Genomic DNA, 21,450 nt, shown 5'->3' on the forward strand with positions numbered 1-21,450 from the left:
GTCCTGATTTTAAAACTTACTACCAAACTATGGTAATCAAACCAGTGTGGTAGTAGCATAAGGACGACAGATATATAGATCAATGGAATAGCATAGAGAGCCCAGAAATAAATCCTCACAGATATGAGGACAACTTTTTAAATAAACGGTGTTGAGAAAACTGAATTTACATATGCAAAAGAGTGGCTGGACCTTTACCTAACATCATATGCAAAAAAATTAACTAAAAATGGATCAAAGATATAAATTTGCCTGAAACAATACAACTGTTTATAAACATATGGCAAAATCTTCATGACACTGGATTTGGCAATGATTTCTTGGCTATGGCACCAAAGGCACAGATAATTAAAAAAATACTGTATTTCATGAAAAAACATTAAATGTGTATCAAGAGACACTGCCAACAGGGTCTACCTGGTGGTCTAGTGGTTACAATTCCACACTTCCAAGTCAGTGGTGCAGGCTCAATCCCTGGTTGGGGAGCTAATATCCTACATGCCATGAAACACAGCCAAGGAAAAAAAGAAGAAGAAGAACAGTACCAACAGAGTGAAAAAGGCAGTCCACAGAATGAGAGAAAATATTTGCAAATCATATGTGACAAGGGATTAATATCCAGAATATATATAGAACTCCTAAAACTCAACAACAAAAAAATAATTCAAATAAAGATGCATAAAGGACTTGAATAGATATTTTTCCAAAGAAGATATACAGTCAGTGGGCACATGGAAAGATGCTCAACATCACTAGTCATCAGGAAAATGCAAGTCAAAACTGCAATGAGCTATCTCCTCATACCTATTAGGATAGATAATATGAGAAAAATAAGTGTTGCCAAGGATGTATAGAAATTGGAACCCTTGTGCACTGCTGGTGGGAGTGTAAAATGGTGCAGTTACCGTGGAAAACACCATGGCATTTCCTCAAGTAATAAAACTAGACCTACCATAAGATCCAGCAATTTCATTTGTGTGTATATACCCAAAGCAATTGAAAGCATTTCTCAAAGAAACTTTTGTGTACCCATATTCATAGCAACATTATTCCCAATGGCTAAAATGTGGAAGCAAACCAACTGTTCACTGATAGACAAATGAATAAGTTTAACAAAACTTATATACTTACAGTGGAAATTCTGCAATATACTACAACATGGCTAGAACTTAAGGACATTATACTAAGTGAAATGTAAGTCACAAAAAGACAAATATTGTATAATTCCACTTATATGAGGTACTTAAGGCAATCAAAATCATAGAGACAGGAGGTATTAATAGAATGGTAATTGACAAGGGTTTGGGGGGATAATAGGTAATTATTTGTTAATTGATATAGTGTTTCAGTTTTACAAGATGGAAAGAGTATGGAAATGGATGATGGTGATGGCTGTGCAATGTTATGAATGTACTTAATACCATTGAACTACATACTTTAATATGATTAAGATGGTAAATTTTATGTTAAACATATTTTGCCACAATAAAACATTGAAGAAAAAAAAAAAAAGACTGGGGACCTATCCTGAATACCAGCAAATGATAGCTCTTTTCTACTTACCACTCACTCTCTTTTCCAAACCAAGGTGTGTTTCTGCTCCTTATTATCTCCCTATCCAGCTAATGAAACACCAATTGTCCATTATCAGATCTCAGAAAATTAACTAGTAAATACCTAACCCCAGAATATGGTCTATTATATTATTTCATTTTCAAAGTTTTCTCCCATCTAATCTATCTTGTTGCCTGGCTCTACTAAGTGAATAAGCCACATCCAATCTTCCTATACTATTGCAGTGCTATACTGTGCTTTAGGCCTTTTAGATACCTTCCTTAGGTCTGGCCCTAAGCTTTGTTCTGCATCCCTCACCATAGCAACCATGTCTAAATGTCATGCCATTTGCTCCCGGTCCCTTATTTCCAAGATCCTGAACAGTCTTACCGCCTTAAATAGCTCCTCAGAAATATACCTAGAAAATGATGTTTAAAAGTATGATCTGTACAGTACTGCTATCAGAAGATGTTCAATGTAAAAAAAAAAAAAAGGTTTCAATAGTCAAGTATATATAAGAAATGATGTATATTTTACTCCCATCATGGAGATTCATGATAAACAAAAATAAATCCACAGCTCTGGGAAGCCCTGCACCAAAAAATGCTATTTGACTCGATTTAACTTAGTGTTTTGCAGACATTTTCAGACACGTAACCCTTTTCCACAAAACACTACTCTCTTGGGACTCATTCTGAGAAATGTTGGTCTAGAGCTTGTTTCTGAGTAGCCACAAGGCTCCAGTTTTTAAGCCCTCCCCAATTCTCTGGCTCTAGTCAATTAAATTCATAAGTTAGGACTCCTCACCCAGAATTCCAAGATGCTTATCCTCCTCCAACTGCACCTTTTCCTGGAATGTCTCATCTTGGAAGGCTTCATACCGAACTTTCCAGTAAGTGCCCCCAATTCGGATGGAGCTCTTCTGGAAGAATTTATCTGAGCCACTGGCATATAAGGAGACAAATATCAAATTATTTAGCCATATATCAAATAGATTCCCATTGCACACTTGTTCTTATCAAGTTATGGATCTTTGTTTAGGAAGGACCTCAGAGATCATCCAGTTAACGTCCATCTGGTGAAGGTATCTCCTCTGGCAAAATACAAATTAATGTTACATAGCTTCTCACTTCAGCCTTTCCAAGATCAGGAAGCTCATTTTCAGAGAAAATAATTCCTCTTACTGTTGGATAGTTTTTATAATTGGAGTTTTTTATAGTAAGCTGAAATCCTCTTGCTTGTAAGTTCTAGATGTTGGGATCAGTTCTATTCTCCAGAGTTACATCTGTCCTTAATCATCCTCAGGTACTCAAAATCCTTTCTCCCCTTAATATCTTTCATTTAAAAATGAAAGCACGCTAACTTAGAAAGACTAGTTGTAGATTCTTAGAAGCCATGCTGACACCTACTTTTCTATATGTTCTGCAGATTCATTCTATTATTTCCTACTGGAGAATAAACATGATTTGATGTTCTATAGTATTTTCCATAAACTCTCTTAGTCATCTATCAAGTCCATCTTTTAAAAAGATCAGGAATCACTGATAGTCCAGTGAGTCAGTGTAACTTAAGGCCCAGCAACTGATTAGGGCACCAACCTTCTACTCTATCTTGCCCATATCTGACTCATGGATGAAGCATGAAAAATTGGAGAAATTCCTTAAAAAGGAGGGACATGGAATGACCATAAGGCAGGTTCCTTCCCCTAGTCTTATACTTTTCAGAGTACATTTTACACTTCAGCTTAAATGTGTCCTTCAGACTATGGTAAAGAAAGAAAGGAGCAACATGATAAATAATTGGTAAATTAGAATTGGAGAAATGTCATTTTAAATTACATGACCCCATCTTGGCCTTCTTTTCTGCTTGGACCCCTGGCTGGGAATATTTGACATGACCATACAAAAAGCTTTATAACTCTCCAAGAGCAGGCACTCTTGCAGGGTCACGAGAATTTGATTAATAGTTGTGCCATTAACTCCAGACAATGATTGTGATCCCCAAGTGAAGTGAGAGATTTCTGAGAGGGAGTAATAGGTGTTTGTGGGTAGACTAAGGAGTAGAGAGAGGAAACACATTACTTCTTACCTGCCTGGCTCCCTCAAATTCTTTCCCGTACTCCCATCATGCCCCATAGGGCCATAGTCCCATTGAATCTCATGGGCCTCAATGAAGTACTGACGGACTTTGCCTGTGAGTAAGTTCACGGGAGGTGCCATGGAGCAAGACTTGACCTTGTAGAGTGCTTGCATGCCATCTGGAGGAAAAAGATCAGGGCTGACTCCATTCTACCATATTTTACCCAGGTGACTCACCTTCCTCCTTTTCCTAATGTTTCCTGCTTTCACCCTTCACTAGGCTCTTTACCCCTCCCTCCAAATGAGCTACTTTCACTCCTAAAGAGCCTGACTGGGAGACAGGGAGTGCAAGTGGGAATTCAAGTATCTCCCACCTGCTCACCACTACTAACTCATTTATCAGACCTTTATTCTTGCCTTTGCAAAATGCTTACACTGTATCAATATGACAGAACTTGAAGTTAAAATACCTGAATTCCAAGTCCAAATTCTTATCTATAAGAATTTAGGCAAGTCAATTCCTAGATCTGAGCTTAACCTCTGATTTGTAAATGGGGAGAAGAGAGAAATCTACTACACTAGGCCCGTGGGAGCATCAAATTTTAAAAATAAGACTGTTATTTATAAAATGGGAAGCTTCCAAAGTAAAGGAACATATACATATGAAGATGAAGCTTCACACTTGGGACTGTCAGGAAAGTGTAGATTCTAAGTAGTGTTTCCAAATGTGGAGTTGTTACATTGAGGCATAGTGGTAATAGATGATACTGTGTTATATTTGCTTGGCTGTGTATAGAGGTCATTCAGGCACATTATCTCATTTGAGTCTCACAACATCCCAAGGAGATCTGAAATCTGAAATTAGAAATCTGAGCTATGAAGAAGGAGGAAATAAGGATATTCATTTTCATTGAATGTGTACTATCTGCCAGACCCTTTATTGGGTGATTTACATATTTTAGTTACTTCCTTCAGTCCTCATAACTAGCCTGTGGAACAGATTTAATGTCCCTTTTTGCAGGTGAAGTTTTCTTTCTAAGGAGCAGAGAGGTTACATAACTTGTCCAAGATTACACAGCTAGTCAGAGGTAGAATTAAGATTTAAGTGCCTATCTTCCAACTGCACATTTGAGTGCTCATTTTCTTCTCTTGTATCCAGTCTTGGTTTCATCATTCCCCCATCTCTAAGCTTCAAAATCCCATTATTTCTCTGAAACCTCTTTACAACTTTATAAGGTGGGAAATATTATTGCAATCCCCATCCATTCCTCTACCATCTTATGTTAGAGACAGGGAAGATAAAACCCAGAGAGCATGCCCAAGGTCAACCTGCAATTTAATGACTGAGCCAGGAAGGAACCTGGAATCCCAGAATTCTAATGTTTCATCATTTACATCCAGTTATCTCACATGAAAGACCAATCTTATGGCTCCAGGTCAGAAACCCAGGCTCCTGATAACCATCACTGCCACCTACCTCCTATATCTAAAGGATCAGAGATGTTGGATCTCACCTTGCAAATGACTATTCACTTGGCAGCTGATTAACCAGGTGCCAGGTTCCTGGGGCACCATCTCAGCACTCACAAAAGTGGCTGGAAAGATATGAGCCACATCAGTTCTATGACCTCGGATGGTCAGCATCTGTCCATGGAAGAAAACTGTGTGGACATCTACCTCATTGCCCATGCCAAACAAGTGCCAGGCCACACGTTTCTGTGCACACATACTTAGATCTGGCAAGTTTCCAAATACAAAGCCATTTATTGCTGCAAAATAAAACACAAGAAAATATCAGAGTTAGGAAATGATAGCCCAATGAGAGAAGCCTTACCATCTGACAATAATAATAGGTAACACTTAGGTGAGGTTTCAGGAGTACACTGTGCTGACCATATGCATTATCTCATATAAATCTCACAAACAATCCTGGAAAATAAGCATAATTCACTGGTATGGGAAAAAAAAATATGAAAATCTAGGCTCAGAGAGGTAAAGTTATTAATACTTTTCTCCCAAGACCACAGAGGTATTAAGTGGTAGAGCCAGGATTCAAACCCAGCAATCTGAGGAAGCTTTTTAAGAAATGGAGTTTTATTTTATAAACCTTCTTTCCTTCAAGGCCAATTTCATTCTGAAATTTCCACAAGGTAATTGTCAAGTTAACTAACTGTCATTAAAAGCAATTGCTATAAAACTCAAAAGAAATTTGAGCTGTCCAAACCATCTCTCACATAATCCCCTTGAGTTTTCACCTCCCCTTGGGACTCTGGTTTTGAGCCTACCTCTGTCACTATGTAAATCACTCTTATAATTAAACAAAAGCAAAAGCAACTTTTTTCATTTCTAAAATCCATTTTCTGTCCATGCCTTAGGACTTCTGTGCCTTTTGTTTGTTTTAAATTTAATTAAGATGGTTGTGGTGTTAGAGAAGACTCTTGAGAGTCCTTTGGACTGCAAGGAGATCCAACCAGTCTATCCTAAAGGAGATCAGTCCTGGGTGTTCATTGGAAGGACTGATGCTGAAGCTGAAACTCCAATACTTTGGCCACCTGATGCAAAGAGCTGACTCATTTGAAAAGACCCTGATGCTAGGAAAGATTGAGGGCAGGAGGAGAAGGGGACGACAGAGGATGAGATGGTTGGATGGCATCACCAACTTGATGGACATGGGTTTGGGCAGACTCCGGGAGTTGGTGATGGACAGGGATGTCTGGCGTGCTGCAGTTCATGGGCTCTCAAAGAGTCGGACATGACTGAGTGACTGAAATGAACTGAACTGAACAGAACACCCTTATGGGAACTCATTTCTTCTCTCTATAAAACATTTAATTTTTCCAGTTTGCATCCTTTTTAAAACAAAGAAATGTTAACTAGTTATATCATTGGGCAACCCTAGCCAGTGACTAAGCATAGAGTATATGACTTTGGAATCAACAACCCTGGGCTGTTCCATGTTATAAGGCAAGGTACCTAATGGCAAGAACATAGTCTATGCAGTCAGAGAGATTAGGGTTGGAATTTTAGCTGTGCCGTTTATTTTCTGTGTAATCCTACAGTCTTGGTTTACTCATGAGTGAAACATGGAGAAGCCACCTACTACCCATGGTCCTTGTGAGGATTAAAAAGAACCAGGTATGTGAAAACATTCACCAAATACTAGGCCCAGTGGAGAACCTCAGTGTTCACTGTTATATGTGGTCAATTACTCCCAGCTCACCATGCATCCTATTGCTCTCCTGAAAGTCCTCATCTTCTTTGTCCACTGAGGCAGGGTCTGAGCAGTAAGTGGCAATGTTCTCATTGATATGCCAGCTAAGGTTCTCATCTATCACACTAAAAAGGAGGAAGAAATCATTATCCACATCCTGTCGCCGAGGAGGGAAGCTCCCATCCAGGGTTCCTATTGAAAGTAAGAAAAGAGCCTTTAAGAACTTTCTTTAGCAACAGTAAGCTGTAAAGGGTACTCACAAGTAAGGATAGAAAGAGTGGAGCCTTAAGAGTCCATCAGCAACAGAAAAGTATATAGAACCTTCTGCTGCTAATTTCTATTTCCAAACTCCTTAGATAAAGTCACCAATTCAGTTGAGCCTAGGACTTGAAGGTGAAGTACATAGAATCTAGAATAATTCCCTCCCACTATCCCTGCCTATGTCTTCAACTCAGGGCCTTATACTGACCACAACACACAGGTCTTCAGGACTGACTATACCTTAAACATACCACATTTCCAACCAAACTTACCATCCTCCCCAAATTCTGATGGCTACACTTTCAATCCTATCCAAAAAACTATTAATACACATTTGTTCTTATGTAACTTGATTTTTATCATTACTAATTTGAGGGTTTTTTTTATGAAATAAGAAAAAAGTAGCAAGTATTTTTTTTAATATTTTTGTTTGTTTTTTAAAAAATAATTAAATAGAAAAAATAGTGAAAGGGGAGTTTGGTAGAGTTTATTCTTGCTAATAAATGAGGGTGTTAAATTAATGCTCTCCAGGTTGTTTTTCAATATGTAGGTGATTCAATTTTATCACGGCTCCCTCTAGATATCCCAAATTGTATCTTCAGCTCACACTTGGGGCTTATACCTCTTTTACAGGTTATAAGGGGTCCAATGAGACCAGTAGCAATATCTCGTGGAGCATCTACATGAGAATGGTAGACCCAGGTGAGGCATGCTGGGTCAGCATCAGTGGGTGCATGGCTTTCTGGAATGGTCCAGTTGTAGATGTGGCTGCCTCCTGGGGGTACAGAATCATCAGCTTTCAGCCAGCCAGAGGAACCATCTGGATACAAGGAACCTAAAAAATGAAATTGCACATGCTCAGTCCCAGGGTAAGAGAGACCTAGCAGATAGAGAAATCAGGAGTGCTGACATATGAGATATCTAGTTTCAGTTTTGTGGAAGGTAGAGTTCTAAAGTTCAGCACAGTATTCCTCACAACCTGAGGAAGGCCAGATTCAGGTAATATCTAGTCAAGAACCCTAGACTCCAAATCAACAGCAGGTTAAAAAGGTAGCTGCTTTTGGGGGAGGAGATATAACCATTGAAAGTACTATACAGCTTAACTTAGTAATGCTCCAGTGCAAAGCCAATGACATGGAGGAAAGAGAAAATAAAAATTCCCTTCCTCTGAGCACTCACTTTGGAAAACAAAGACAACCACAGAATTTCAGTCTGAAGGCAGCTCAATTATCAAATGGGCTACTTGTGAAAGAGAAAACAGAGGGAAAATAATTTGCCCAAGGTGATACGGGGAGTTAACAATCAATTTAGGACCTTCTGACTTCTCTATTCCTCACTCACTGGTGTGTCAGTATTATAAACTGTTGGGCCTGGGATAGTGGGAGCTAAGGATGAGTAAACCAATCTTCCTCTTAAGAAGAAAATTCACAGAACACTCCTCTATTTCCAAAACAGTCAAATATTTTATGGGAATTCCATTTAAGCAATTTTCTGTGATAAAAAGTAAATTGAATCACTACATTTTTAATGAACAATTGAGGTTTAGAGATGGGCAGTGACTTGCCCAAAGTTACACAGTGTATGAATAGCAGAGCTGATAATGGTACCCATATTTTCTCTGGGGAGAGTAACTGCCACTTCAGTTCAAAAAAGAAGACTATCTTCATTCCCAGCTTCTCTCTCTCTCTCATAAGACAGTAAAGAAAAAGGGATGTTTGTTGCAGGTAGGAGAAAGAAAGGATGGGATATTTTACCTTCTGAGTCCTTTTCATAGAATACACCATGGGGATGGATGGTATAGGGACGAGTGGCAAAATTCTTCAAATGGATAAGGATGACATCTCCCACCTCAGCCCTCAACACTGGCCCCAGGAAGCCCAACCAGGCTGGCTGAACCATTTCATTCATGTATGAGTCATCCTTATATTCCTTGTAGATGGTCTTCTTGTAGCTGTTCCCTATTCGGTTCTTGTCAGACTTCAAGAAGCTAGCCGCTACTCTGGGAAGGAAGGAAAGAGAGACTCATATTTTTGCCTTTCTTCTAGAGAAAGCTGATCAAAAAGTGACCATTTTTGTTTAGGGCAAAATAAGAAGAAATGGGATTGTACTGATCAAAATATGAAAGCCTTAGGCTAGGATCTGATTGTTAGACAAGGAGAAGTATTAACTTAGAGTGTATGAATTTGCCGATATGCACTTTTAACCTGCAAAATCGGCTCCTCAGGTAGGACAGTGGTAAAGAACCCGCCTGCCAATACAGGAGACATAAGAGATGCGGGTTTCATCCAGGGTTGAAAAGATCCCCTTTAGAAGAGCATGGCAACACACTCCAGTATTCTTGCCTGGAGAATCCCATGGACTGAGGAGCCTGGCGGTTTATAATCCATAGGGTCGCAAAGAGTCAGACATGACTGAAGCAACTTACCACTCATGCACACAACCTATAAAATAGGCAGATTCACTCACTACAGCCTAATATATAGTAGTGGGGAGGCAACCAAGTAGGAACAGACCCTTTTTAAGTGCTCAACTTCCTATCCAGTTGGCTTAACTTAGTGTTGTCCTGCTATATACAGGAAGTCTTACAGCATAATGGTTAAGATCATAAACTCTGGAGCCAGGAAGTTTCAATTAAATGCCAGTATTGCCATTTCCCCTAGAGAAGGGCATGGCAACCCACTCCCATATTCTTGCCTGGAGAATCTCCACGAACAGAGGAGCCTGGTGGGCCACACTCCATAGGACCACAGAGTCAGACACGACTGAAGTGACTTAGCATGCATGCATTGCCATTTTCAAATCTGTAGGACTTTTAACAGTTTACTTAACTTCTCTGAGTATAATTTCTCCATCTGTAAGATGGAGGGAATCATGGTACCAGCTGTTACTGGTGACTAAAGTAATTAAAATACATAAAGAGTTTAGAAAAAATGCTTGGAAAATAGTTTTAAAAAAATGTTATCTATTACTTCAAAGTATTGGAAATGGGGGATAACAAAGTTATCCCTCAAGGATACTTTTAATCCAGATTCTGTGACTCCAAAACTAGATAATTATAAAGATGGTTTTTCAAAGAAAAGATGGCTTTTTCTTACTCAAATTCTTCTCAGAGAACCCTGAGATGTTACTGTCAACTTTGGAAAACTCTGATGCTTTGGAGAGACAACATGATTCATGATCACAAAAGATTTTTTAACACATTAATTTTGTTCAGCTGATATTTGTGGAATGCGTGCAGAGCTCTAAGATCAAGAAAATGTATTCCTATAGGATCTATGAGAGGCTGAATGGTGAGAGGAGTACCAACTTTGTATCCACATTACCCAGGTTCAAATCCTGTACATGGGGAAGTCATTTGATCTCCCTGAGCCTCAGTTTTCTCATCTATAAGATGAGAATATTCATATTCACCTTCTAGTTTCTATAAGAATTAGGTGAGACAAAGTATATAAATTTCTAATATGGTGCCTGTCACAAAATGTTATATAAGTGATAGCTATTACTGTTCTTTCCTTGATTCTAAGGCTGATCTTATTTTTTCACATTTTCACATATCTTAAATCAGTATAGTTCCATTGAACTATTTGCAGCATACATACACCACACACATCTTACACTGTATATATTTCATGTTTCTTTTCTGTTTAAAAGCTAAACACCTATTATTAAAACAGCATTGTGAATATCACCTTAGAATCAAGGCAATATGGAATGACCTTTAAGACCCTAAAAATGCTGAGGGATCTCAGTCTGGAAAAGCAGACTCCATATGAGATGCTGGCTCCTGAGTCAATTAGTTGTTTCTTAGGAAATGCACCACTGGGATTATGGCCCAGAGAGATCTGGAGCTGACTGCAACCACACCCTGGGAAAAGGTCCTCAAGAGCTACCTGCTGACCTCAAGGGTGCCCCTCCCTAACTCCATCTCTAATTCCACAAGAGATTAAACCTACATGTCACTTTCCAGAGGCTGGTTCGTGATGATATTCCTTCCCTTAGGAGCATAGTTCCACTGCACATCCTGGATCCCCAGGTAGTAGACTCTAGTAGTCCCATCAGTCAGTTGGGGCCACAGAGGTTGCATGAACAGCAGAGCCCAGAGGAGATGGCCTGACTCCATGGCCCACGTTACTCTGGGAAACAGGCAAATGAATAACTTCTGGTAAGGAAGAAAGAGAACAAAGGGACTTTGAATGTGTCTGGAAAAGTAAAGAGGCAAGACCTAGACTGAGTGACTGAGAACATAAAAACTGACTAGCCTAGAATCTCTGCCTTACCTGATTCCTTTCAACAAGTGTTCAAGGATCTCTACACATTGGACTTTGGAAGGTAAAGTTAAAAAGTCACTGGGACTGACTTTTTTAAGGTATCACTTTCTTCAGAAGAAAAATATGAGTTCATTTTCTTCAGCAGTGTAAAAAGAAGAGTATACTCTGGCCCTCAAATTAGGAAACAAGCATCAGTAACCTGATTGAGTCACTGTTACTCACTCAGTACCCAAGTGAAGTCACTAATTCTCCCTGTGTCTCTATTTTCATCATTATCATTTTCCGTCCCCTATAAACTGTGTTTAAAAACAAATGAGAATTCAGCAAAAATCATTTGCTATAATGTTCATAGATGCAAACTGGAAACAGCCAACATGCCCACAACACTATAATGGATGAGTGAATTGTATTTTATTTATATAATGAAATTCTGTATAGCAATAGTAATGAGCAAACTAACACTACATGAAAATATAGATGCCTCTCACAAATATAATATTGCAGAAAGAAACCAGACACAGAAGTAAATATTATATGATTTCATTTATGTAAGGTACAAAATAGGCAAAGCCGATCTATGCTGTTAGAAGCTAGGATAATGTTTGCCTTTAAGGTAGGGATCACTGGCTGGTAGGGAAGAAGAGGAAGGCTTTTAGGTAATGTTCTGTTTCTCAATTTAACTATTGATTACATGGATGTGTTCAGTCTATGAAAATACACTGAACTGTGAACTTAGTACATTTATCAGAAGAAATGTTCTTTGCTGGTTCTTTGCAATGCACAAATCCATTTAATGTGTCCAATCTTGACTCAGAGTTAGAACTAAGCCTCTAGTCCTTCATTCTGATACATAAACATGGCAGTTAGACTTCTTGGGGCTGATATGAAGCACTCAGTCATACCACAGACACAGTGAATCCAAGAAACACAAACAACATAACATATACACAAATATACATATATTTGCATATATGTAGACACATGCAGTCTTATCTAAGAGCAGAGACACACATACTTGCATCCACATTAGTTCCATAGTGTCACATAGAGCCTTAGTTACTGTCATAATAATAATAACCTATAATGGAAAAAAATCTGAAAAAGAATATATATATTTCTGAATCACTTTGGTATATACCAGAAATTAACACAATATTGAAAATCAACTAACTTCAATTTAAAATAATAAGTCAATATTTATAATGTGTGTATATGTCAGACATTGTTTAAAATATTTTACAGATTAAATCATTCAATCCTCACAACAGTACAATGAAGCAAATATCTTTATCATCCCCATATTATTAGAAAGAGGAACTATAAAAACAGAGATATGAGGTAATTTGTCAAAGTTCCCATAGTTAACAATCAGCAGAGTTGGCTTGTGTGGTAAACAGGAGTATGGGTTCAGTGTTTATGCTTTTCTTTTTCTGAAGTATAAGTGATTGACAATATTATATTAGTTTCACGTTAGTTACCACGCTATACTACTTTTCACAAAATATATTTGCACATGCACAGCGAACATTTGCAGACATATCTTGCTTTATTATGCTTCACTTTAATTCACTTCACAGACATCATGTTTTTTACAAACTGAAGGTTTGTGGCAGTTCTGCATTGTCAGGTGATGTTTAGCACTTTTTAGCAATAATATTTTAAAATTGATATATGTACATTTTAAAGACATAATGCTATTATACACTTAATCAACTATAGTATAGCATAAACATAACTTTTATATGCATTAATTTTTTTAAAAAAGTATGAAGATTTATTACAACATGAACTTTACTGCAGAAGTCTGGAACTGAACCTGCAATATCTCCAAGGTATGCTTCTTTGTGTTTATAGCTATTGTTATATCTGAGAATACCCCATATACTCTGAAATAACCAATCACATGTAGTTATGATCACTTCCAGAGAGAGACATATATATTTATATAGGCAAAGATACATCTAATGAGTATCATTCATGATGATGATAATAATGATGGTAACTATCATTCATGGAGAAATTACTATATAATAAACATGATGCTCAGTTCTTACATAAATTATTTCACTAAATCTTCAACCAAACCACATGATATTAGGGACTTTAATTGAAAACAGAAAGTAAAAAATATGCACAGACTCACATGTGGATAGGAAATGCCCAGATATTTACCCTGATTGATAAATAGAACTATGGACCTCTCATAAAAATTCTCAAACACTTCCACACAAAGCAGTGGCACAAGTGTGTAACACACCCCCCCCCGCCCCCAGTTTTCATATGACATTTGGAAGAAGCCCTTGATATGGGGGAGAACCTGCCTTGCCTGGAGAATCCCATGGACAGAGGAGCCTGGCGGGCCATGGTCCATGGAGTTGCAGGGAGTTGGACATGACTGAAGTGACTAAGCACGCTGCCTTGGATTCTTCTAAAACCTAGCTTTCCTGCTGACCAATTGCGTAGACTTGGGCACTCTGAACCTGTTTTCTTATCTATAAAATATATATAATACTATAAGCTTTGGAGAAGTAAATTAGAAAACTTACATGAAAAGGCCCCAGGACAATTAGTGTTTAGAATATAACAAACTATAACTGTTGGTTTCCTTCCTCTTCTTTCTCCCTCCTGGCGACAGTTTGTTAATTTATCTTTACTGTCCCCCACACATCATATATTTCAACTCTAAGGGCTAACTTAAATCTTATCTGCTCCAGAAGGCCCCCTGTAGCCTCTTCATATCACTGTCCTCTGAAGAACTACTTACTCTAAATAGCATAAAATTGCATGAAGTCAGACTTTGTATTATTATTACTTTTGTCTCATAAGCTGCCTCATGAACTGTCTTTATTTACCAGCTTGAACTATAAATTCCTTGAGAGTGGATCTAGTATCTTAGAAGTTTTTGTGTATCTATTGAAAGATACTTTGATGGGAGCCCTGCAGATACATTTTACATTGAAGACACAGGCTTTGGAATCAGACTACCTAAACAAACCCTGGCTTCACTTTTCCTAGCTGTATAACTTGATAAACTGCTTTACTTATCTGGCCCTTGTGTTTTCATCTTAAATGGAATTAATATTATTTACTACTTCTCAGGGTAGTTGTGAGGATTAAATGAAATAAGATCCATAAGTGAATAGAACACAAATAAATATTTAAGTGCACCAGTAAAAGACCAAAAGGCATTAGTGCCTATAAGTATTACAGATAAGGAAATAGGTTTAGACATGAAAATTGCCAGGCTCACAAAGCTTTAACATTTTGTGGATATCCATAACACAAACACATTCATAAGTTCCTATATACAATAGCATATTGTAAGCATACAGGCACATGTATATAGCTGAGATTAGTTTCTTTGGAAGCAAAATGATATAATGAAAAGAACCAGAATTTTGAATCAGATAAACTCAGGTTTGAGCACTGTTTTCAAATGTGTTTGAAAGAAAGAGCACAGGGACTTAGTAGGTATCTGATAAATATAATTTCTCATTTCCTCTAGTCACTAACTTCCTATTTTATTCCTAAAGATGCATTTGTTGTTGCTATTACTATTGTTTTTAAATTAGGTTTATTATTATAAAACAAAAGAAAGGGAGAACCCATAACATTCTTTTAGAATAATTTGTATATTTCATAGTAAAATTGAAAGACTCTAGACTCAGAAAAAAAATAGATTCTAATTCTGGAATCATCATTTACTAGTTGTATAACATGGAACAAGTCACTTAGTTTCTTGAACCTGAGTTTTCTCATTTCTTACATGGAGATAATCTCTGGTTTGGCCTCCTGATAAGTTTGCTATGAAAATCAAATGAGATTAAGGATTTGGAAGCCCTACATAAATTATTCATTTGGGAAGGGCTATTTTTAATCAGTTGAGCCCACAGGAGGAGATCTTATAGAAAGGCCAGACTGAGGAGGAAAAATAAAAAGGGAAAGGTAAAAGGGGAAAGGGGAAATGAAATAATATGAGGAAGAATCTTGGAGGAAAGTTAAAAAGGAGGACAGAAGGAAGAGGTGCTCAAAGGATGGGAGGGAGAAAGAAAGAATTTCTGGGATATTTTGAATTAGACATAATTTAGTTAATATACACTGAGACTAGACAAACCTTACTTTCCTGTCATAACAATGTTGCCTGGGCTTGGTCCCCTTTATCCACAATTTGCATCACTGTTTTTCCTAGAATTTTCAAATTGTTCCTTTAATGTGATAATGCTCTTTTCTCTCTGAATTGGAGTATACTGGCCTGGGCAAAGGATCACTCAACTGAACACAAATGCTGAGCTATCCTAGAGGTTTTGTCTCCAATTTCAGCAGTCTTATTAATAGAACCCTCTATCAAGATTGACCTTTTAGTCTTCTACTTTCTTAATGTTTTTGTGGCTTTTTCTTCACCTTGTGACTCAAAATAGGGGATTTCCTCACCTTTAGGCAGTATGGGACTTTTTTTTTACTAGAAGGGAAAATCAAGAGAGTGTTGAGAGCCTCAAAAGACTCCATATAGCACAAGTACAATTTATATTATTTTTAATCATTGTCATTGTATTCTACTATGTCAGAACTGGGGAAATTGAGGCCCAGAGGGAGAGACTCTAAATCTCTAAGTCCTAAGAGCTAGTACTAGAACTTAAGATCCTTTACCCTGACAATCATGTATATCATCACTGTGCTTTTCCTGGGACAATATGATTTCACTACATATGTGCATTTATATTAGGGGTTTTTCTTTATTTCCTCATACCCTAGTTGTGGTATAATAGAAAGTATACTGATACGAAATTATAAGACCTGGGTTGAAATTATTTTTTTTGCCTATAATAGCTATGTGTCTTTCAACAAGTCAGTTTCACCTATTTTGCCTCAGTTTTCTCATTCAAAATTATGGATAATATTTCACAAATTGTTTTGAGGATCAAACAAAATAATGGATGTATGAGACCCTTTCAATGGGCTTAGAATACAATAAATGATTAGTAACAGTCTTAATGCATTAATGGATTCATACATCCATAAAAACTTCTAGAAACTATACTTTTTCAACCCCTTGACATGACATATAGAAAACGGAGACCAGAGAGAGAAAGGGGTTTGCTTAAAGCCAAGCAACCAGTTACTGGCAAGGCCAGAATTTGAACACATATTTTCAAAAACATTTCTTCTTAGTACTTAGGTACTAAGTGTGAGAAACAATTTAGATTTTAAGCTGATAGCTTAGTTCAGCTACCATTTACTTTCTTGCTCTGTGCCAATCTGGATCTCAAAGTATGAAAGTAAGTAGTTGTTTTTAAGTGTTCCATCACCTCAATAAACCCCATAAACTGAGACCAAGAAATGAGCATACCATTTTAACAGGAAAATTAAATACTCTCTACAACTCCAGGATCATCTCTGAAACAGCTGAGCAATGTCCATGGCCATTTTGATGAGAGGAACAAAGAAAGCATATTTTACATTTTAACTTTCCTGCACATTCAGCCGTGCTTCCTCCTTCTCAGCCACTGACTTTCTCTCCCTGTGGGCCCAGGATTTCTCTAAACCAAGCTGAATATAAAGTTTTGTTTTTTGTTTCAAAGAAAATGAGGTAGGGTTTAGAAAGGGGCGGAGGAAGCTTACCTTTGCTGGAGAAAATTCTTCCATATTCATGTTAGCGGCCTACTGAGGCTAAACTGCAGACCCCAGCATGAGTCTGCCAGACCTGCTCAGTTAGTATCCTGGGTTACAAGGCCTTTCTCATAAACAAAGTTCAGGGCTCCAATTGGCTGGTGTTACTGGGAAGGAGTGAATGGAGGCTGGAGCAGTTCTGGTTGCCCTCTTTTCCAGAAACTAATCTACTGGAATGTCTTGTTCCGGACCTGGTTTGGTACAAAACCCGGTATGGTTCTTTAACCATATCCGGGTGTTTTCCAAATCCCGGTTAGGATTTCCAGAGGAATTACAAGAGGGTGGGTTGCACTTCTGTTATCTCAGCTTGCTGGTTGCTATTTGCTGAGAGGGAGGAGGAAATGCACTGTCAGTGAAGCTGGTGAAACCTCATAAGAAAGATTCCAATACTTCCCTTTAAGAAATAGGGCCCACTGCAAGGGTTATGAGATGTGAGAAGAGCTCCCATCCTCAACACTTTCTCTTGTGAAACACAGTTATCAGCCCTGCTATTATTCTGAGACCATGGTTGCTTGGTAGTAGAGAAAAATAAAACTGGTAATAAAACAAAGAGCTTTCTACATGCTAGTCCCTATGTTAATCACTTTACGTATATTCTCATTTAAAATTCACAATTATTCTATGAAAAGAATATGCTAATTCATATTTTACAACTGAAGAAAAGCAGACTCTGAGAGGGAAAGTAACCGTTCAAAGTCACACCGTTAATAAGAGGGGGGAATTGTAGTAGGTCTGTCTAGTTTCTTAGTCACTACACTACCACACTCTGCTACTTAATGGAGAAACCCAGAAAGCCCTTTGCAATGAGGGAAGTGACTTCACAATTATTGAGTGCCTACTGTCCACCAGTCACTGCTAGATTTTTTTAAAAAAATGTACATTAACTCTGCCACTGCCATTTTTAACAGCCTCTTGAGTGGACTCCCAGGGTCATATTACTCATATTTTTCATTGTGGAGACCGGATGCAGCTAGTAGATAGCTTGGATTAACATAGATCAGCACCCTAAAACCTAAGAAGACCCAGAAGAATTGGAAATATTAACTTTTTTTAAAATGAAACTAAAAAATATCAAAATGGGTCCCAAAATCTCTGAGTGAAGCTGGATTCTGAATTTGTTTCAAAGCAAAGGCCATCTTTGTTCTTGCTAGAAAGAGAGGGCAGTGAAAAATCACTAGCCTGAGTCAAGTGACCCAAGTTCCTTCCCTAGCTTGCTCTTGAAGTGATCAGCTATGTGGCCTTGGTATAGGACTTCTTTTCTTTGGGCCTAAGTCTTTCCATTTGTACATTGAGAGCCTTAAACTAGATATAGACCCTCTCAGCCCTATAAATATACATATCTAGGATTCCATGAAGAAATCACATTCTTGATATTAAGAGTAGAAGAAAAAGAGGTTTAAACATGCAAAGTGTAAGAAAAGAGTGGGTGCGGAGTAATTTGTGGAGAACTCCATGTCTCCTTGGGAAGGATTATATCTACCCATCAGAATCAGCTATAGGAAGGAAACAGGTATGATGGCAGTTCCACCATCTAGTATCCTTACTTGTGATGAGGTGATCTTGGCTTGGAGCAGGTGCTGTTCTCCAGGCAGTCTCAACACATTATTTTTCTCTCTCTCGAATTTAAAGTATCTGGAGCAGGGTCCAGGGAGGAGGAGTTTCAAAGACTGAGGCAGTGGGGCAAAGTCTGGGTCATAAAACACTGGAGGTGCTTAAAGGTGACTATACACGTAGGAGCTACCCCTACAGACAGCATCTCAGGCTAAGCCAAGTAGAAGCACCAGTAGGGAAAAGGGAGGAACCACCATTTATTCAGCTCCTTTAGAAATGATCAAGGGAAGCTGGATCAGGTAACAACAGGCCCTAGGACTATCTGCCTCTTCCCCTAGCACAAATGTGGACCTTGAAGCTGGAGGTGGGAAGGTGGAGATCAAACCCATTAAGCTGGGATCCAAGTCCAGGCTTTAAGGCATTTATGAGAGGGAGGGGTAGGGATAAGGCCTGTGTTCTGACTCACAAATGATAACAATAAACAGATCTTATAGATATGTTTGAGTCAACACAGTGAAGGCTGCAGGAAGCCAGCTAGGCCAGATTTCTGAGCCTATATTATTCATTCAGCAGTTCACTGAAAGGACTCCCAGTACCAACATATGCAAATCCTGGGCATATTTTTAGTGCCTTTCCTCAAGGATCACCTTAAAAGGGTTTAAGTTGATACCTATAGACCAGGAATTGGTAAACTATTTCAGTAAAACTCTAGTTTGTAAATAATTTATGTGCAAAACATATAGTCATTAAAATAGGCCATTATAGTACATTGGGTATATCTATATACCAATAAAAGGTAATTTACAAAAACAAGCAGCAGACCAAATTTGGCCCATGAGTTGCAGTTTGAATCCCCTGCAATATACACATTTACAATATGAAAACATTGTTAAGAGTGTAGAAACTAGATTTAAATCCCAATTCTGACACGTCCTGATTCTGTAACCTTGAAAAAGTCATCTAAGTCTTCTAAACTTCAGTTTTGTGTTTCCAAAATGGAGATAGTGGCATTATTTCATAGAGTTTTTATGAGGACTGAAATAAAAACTTCAGTTCAGTAGCTCAGTCACGTCCAATGTTTTGTGACCCCGTGGACTGCAGCACTCCAGAGTTCCCTGTCCATCATCAACTCCCAGATCTTGTTCAAACTCATGTCCATCAAGCCAGTGATGCCATCCAACCATCAGATACTCTGTTGTCTCCTTCTCCTTCTGCCTTCAATCTTTCCCAACATCAGAGTCTTTTCCAATGAGTCAGTTCTTCGCATCAGGTGGCCAAAGTATTGGAGCTTCAGCTTCAGCCTCAGTCCCTCCAATGAATATTCAGAAATGATTTCCTTTAGGGATTGACTGGTTTGATCTTTTTCAGTCCAAGGGACTCTCATGAGTCTCCTCCAACACCACAGTTCAAAGCATCAATTCCTTGGTGCTTACCTTTCTTTATGGTCCACCTCTCACATCCATACATGACTACTGGAAAAACCATAACTTTGACTAGACAGACTTTTTTCAGCAAAGTGATGTCTCTGCTTTTTAATATGCTGTCTAGTTTTGTCATAGCTTTTCTTCTAAGGACCAAAGGTCTTTTAATTTCATGGCTGCAGTCACCATCTGCAGTGATTTTTGAGCCCAAGAAAAGAAAGTCTGCCACTGTTTCCATTGTTTCCCCATCTACTTGCCATGAAGTGATGGGACCAGAGCCATAATCTTTATTTTTTGAATGGTGAGTTTTAAGCCAGCTTTTTCAGTCTTCTCTTTCACTTTCATCAAGAGGCTCCTTAGTTCATCTTCGCTTGCTGCCATAAGGGTGGCAATATTTGAGTGTATTAGTATTTCTCCCCATAATCTTGATTCCAGCTTGTGCTTTATCCACTTCAGCATTTCATATGATGTATGCTGCATGTACATTAAATAAGCAGAATGACAATATACATCCTTGATGTACTCCTTTCCCAATTTGGAACCAGTCTGTTATTCCACCTCTGCTTCTAACTGTTGTTTCTTGACCAGCATACAGATTTCTCAGGAGACAAGCAAGATGGTCTGGTATTCCCATCTCTTGAAGAAATTTCCACAGTTTGTCATGATCCACACAGTTAAAGGCTCTATTGTAGTAAATGAAGCAAAAGTAGATATTTTTCTTGAACTCTCTTGTTGCTTTTTCAATGATCCAGCAGATGTAGGCAATTTTATGTTTGTTTCATCTGCCTTTCTTAAATCCAGCTTGAACATCTGGAATTTCTGTTGAAGCCTAGCTTAGAGAATTTTGTGCATTACTTTACTAGCATGTGAGATGAGTGCAATTGTGGGGCAGTTTGAACATTCTTTGGCCTTGTCTTTCTTTGGGTTGGGAATGAAAAATCACTCTAACTATCCACATCCATTTCATTGACAAATGCTGACACACTTATATCTTAAGTATCTTTTGAATTCACTCACTTTTCTCCATCTCAACTGCCATACCCTTCATCTGAGCCATACTCATCTCTTAAGTGGATCAGTGTAATAATCTCCACATTGTTCTTTTTAAGAAAATATTTTTATTTTGTATAGGAATATAGCATATAGGTTATTAAAAGTAGTGAATATTATTCACATTATATATAGTAAATTTTATATTTTATATGTTCTAGTATGTATCTGTTAATCCCATACTCTTAATTTATTCCCCTCCCTCTTTTCCCCCTTGGTAACCATATGTGTGTTTTCTGTCCATGAGTCTGTTTCTGTTTTTTTTTTTTTTTTTTTTTAACTTTGCTTTGTATTGGAGTAGAGGCAACAAACAATGCTGTGACAGTTTTGGAGGAACAGCAAAAGGACTTCATCATACGTATACTCCCCTCCCATCCAGGCTACCACAT

General features: G+C 38.0%; 1 protein-coding gene across 2 annotated transcripts in view; it reads right to left on the reverse strand.

Moving 5' to 3' along the window:
• Positions 1-17,217, reverse strand: part of HEPH (hephaestin) — a 148,364-nt gene extending 131,147 nt beyond the window's left edge. The window contains exons 1-8 of one of the 2 annotated variants that reach the window (XM_040266085.1): positions 16,992-17,217; positions 11,058-11,263; positions 8,859-9,103; positions 7,727-7,939; positions 6,853-7,035; positions 5,147-5,401; positions 3,643-3,811; positions 2,362-2,498 (exon numbers count right to left, since the gene is read on the reverse strand). In XM_040266085.1, coding sequence (XP_040122019.1) covers positions 2,362-2,498; positions 3,643-3,811; positions 5,147-5,401; positions 6,853-7,035; positions 7,727-7,939; positions 8,859-9,103; positions 11,058-11,263; positions 16,992-17,021 — 1,438 coding nt within the window. In that variant the 5' untranslated portion in view covers positions 17,022-17,217. The remainder of the gene's footprint in view (positions 1-2,361; positions 2,499-3,642; positions 3,812-5,146; positions 5,402-6,852; positions 7,036-7,726; positions 7,940-8,858; positions 9,104-11,057; positions 11,264-16,991) is intronic. The other variant, XM_040266086.1, reaches the window with a different exon arrangement.
• Between the last annotated feature and the right edge of the window lie 4,233 nt (positions 17,218-21,450).

Source organism: Oryx dammah, unplaced genomic scaffold, assembly GCF_014754425.2.
Source record: "Oryx dammah isolate SB20612 unplaced genomic scaffold, SCBI_Odam_1.1 HiC_scaffold_23, whole genome shotgun sequence".
NCBI lineage: Eukaryota > Metazoa > Chordata > Mammalia > Artiodactyla > Bovidae > Oryx > Oryx dammah.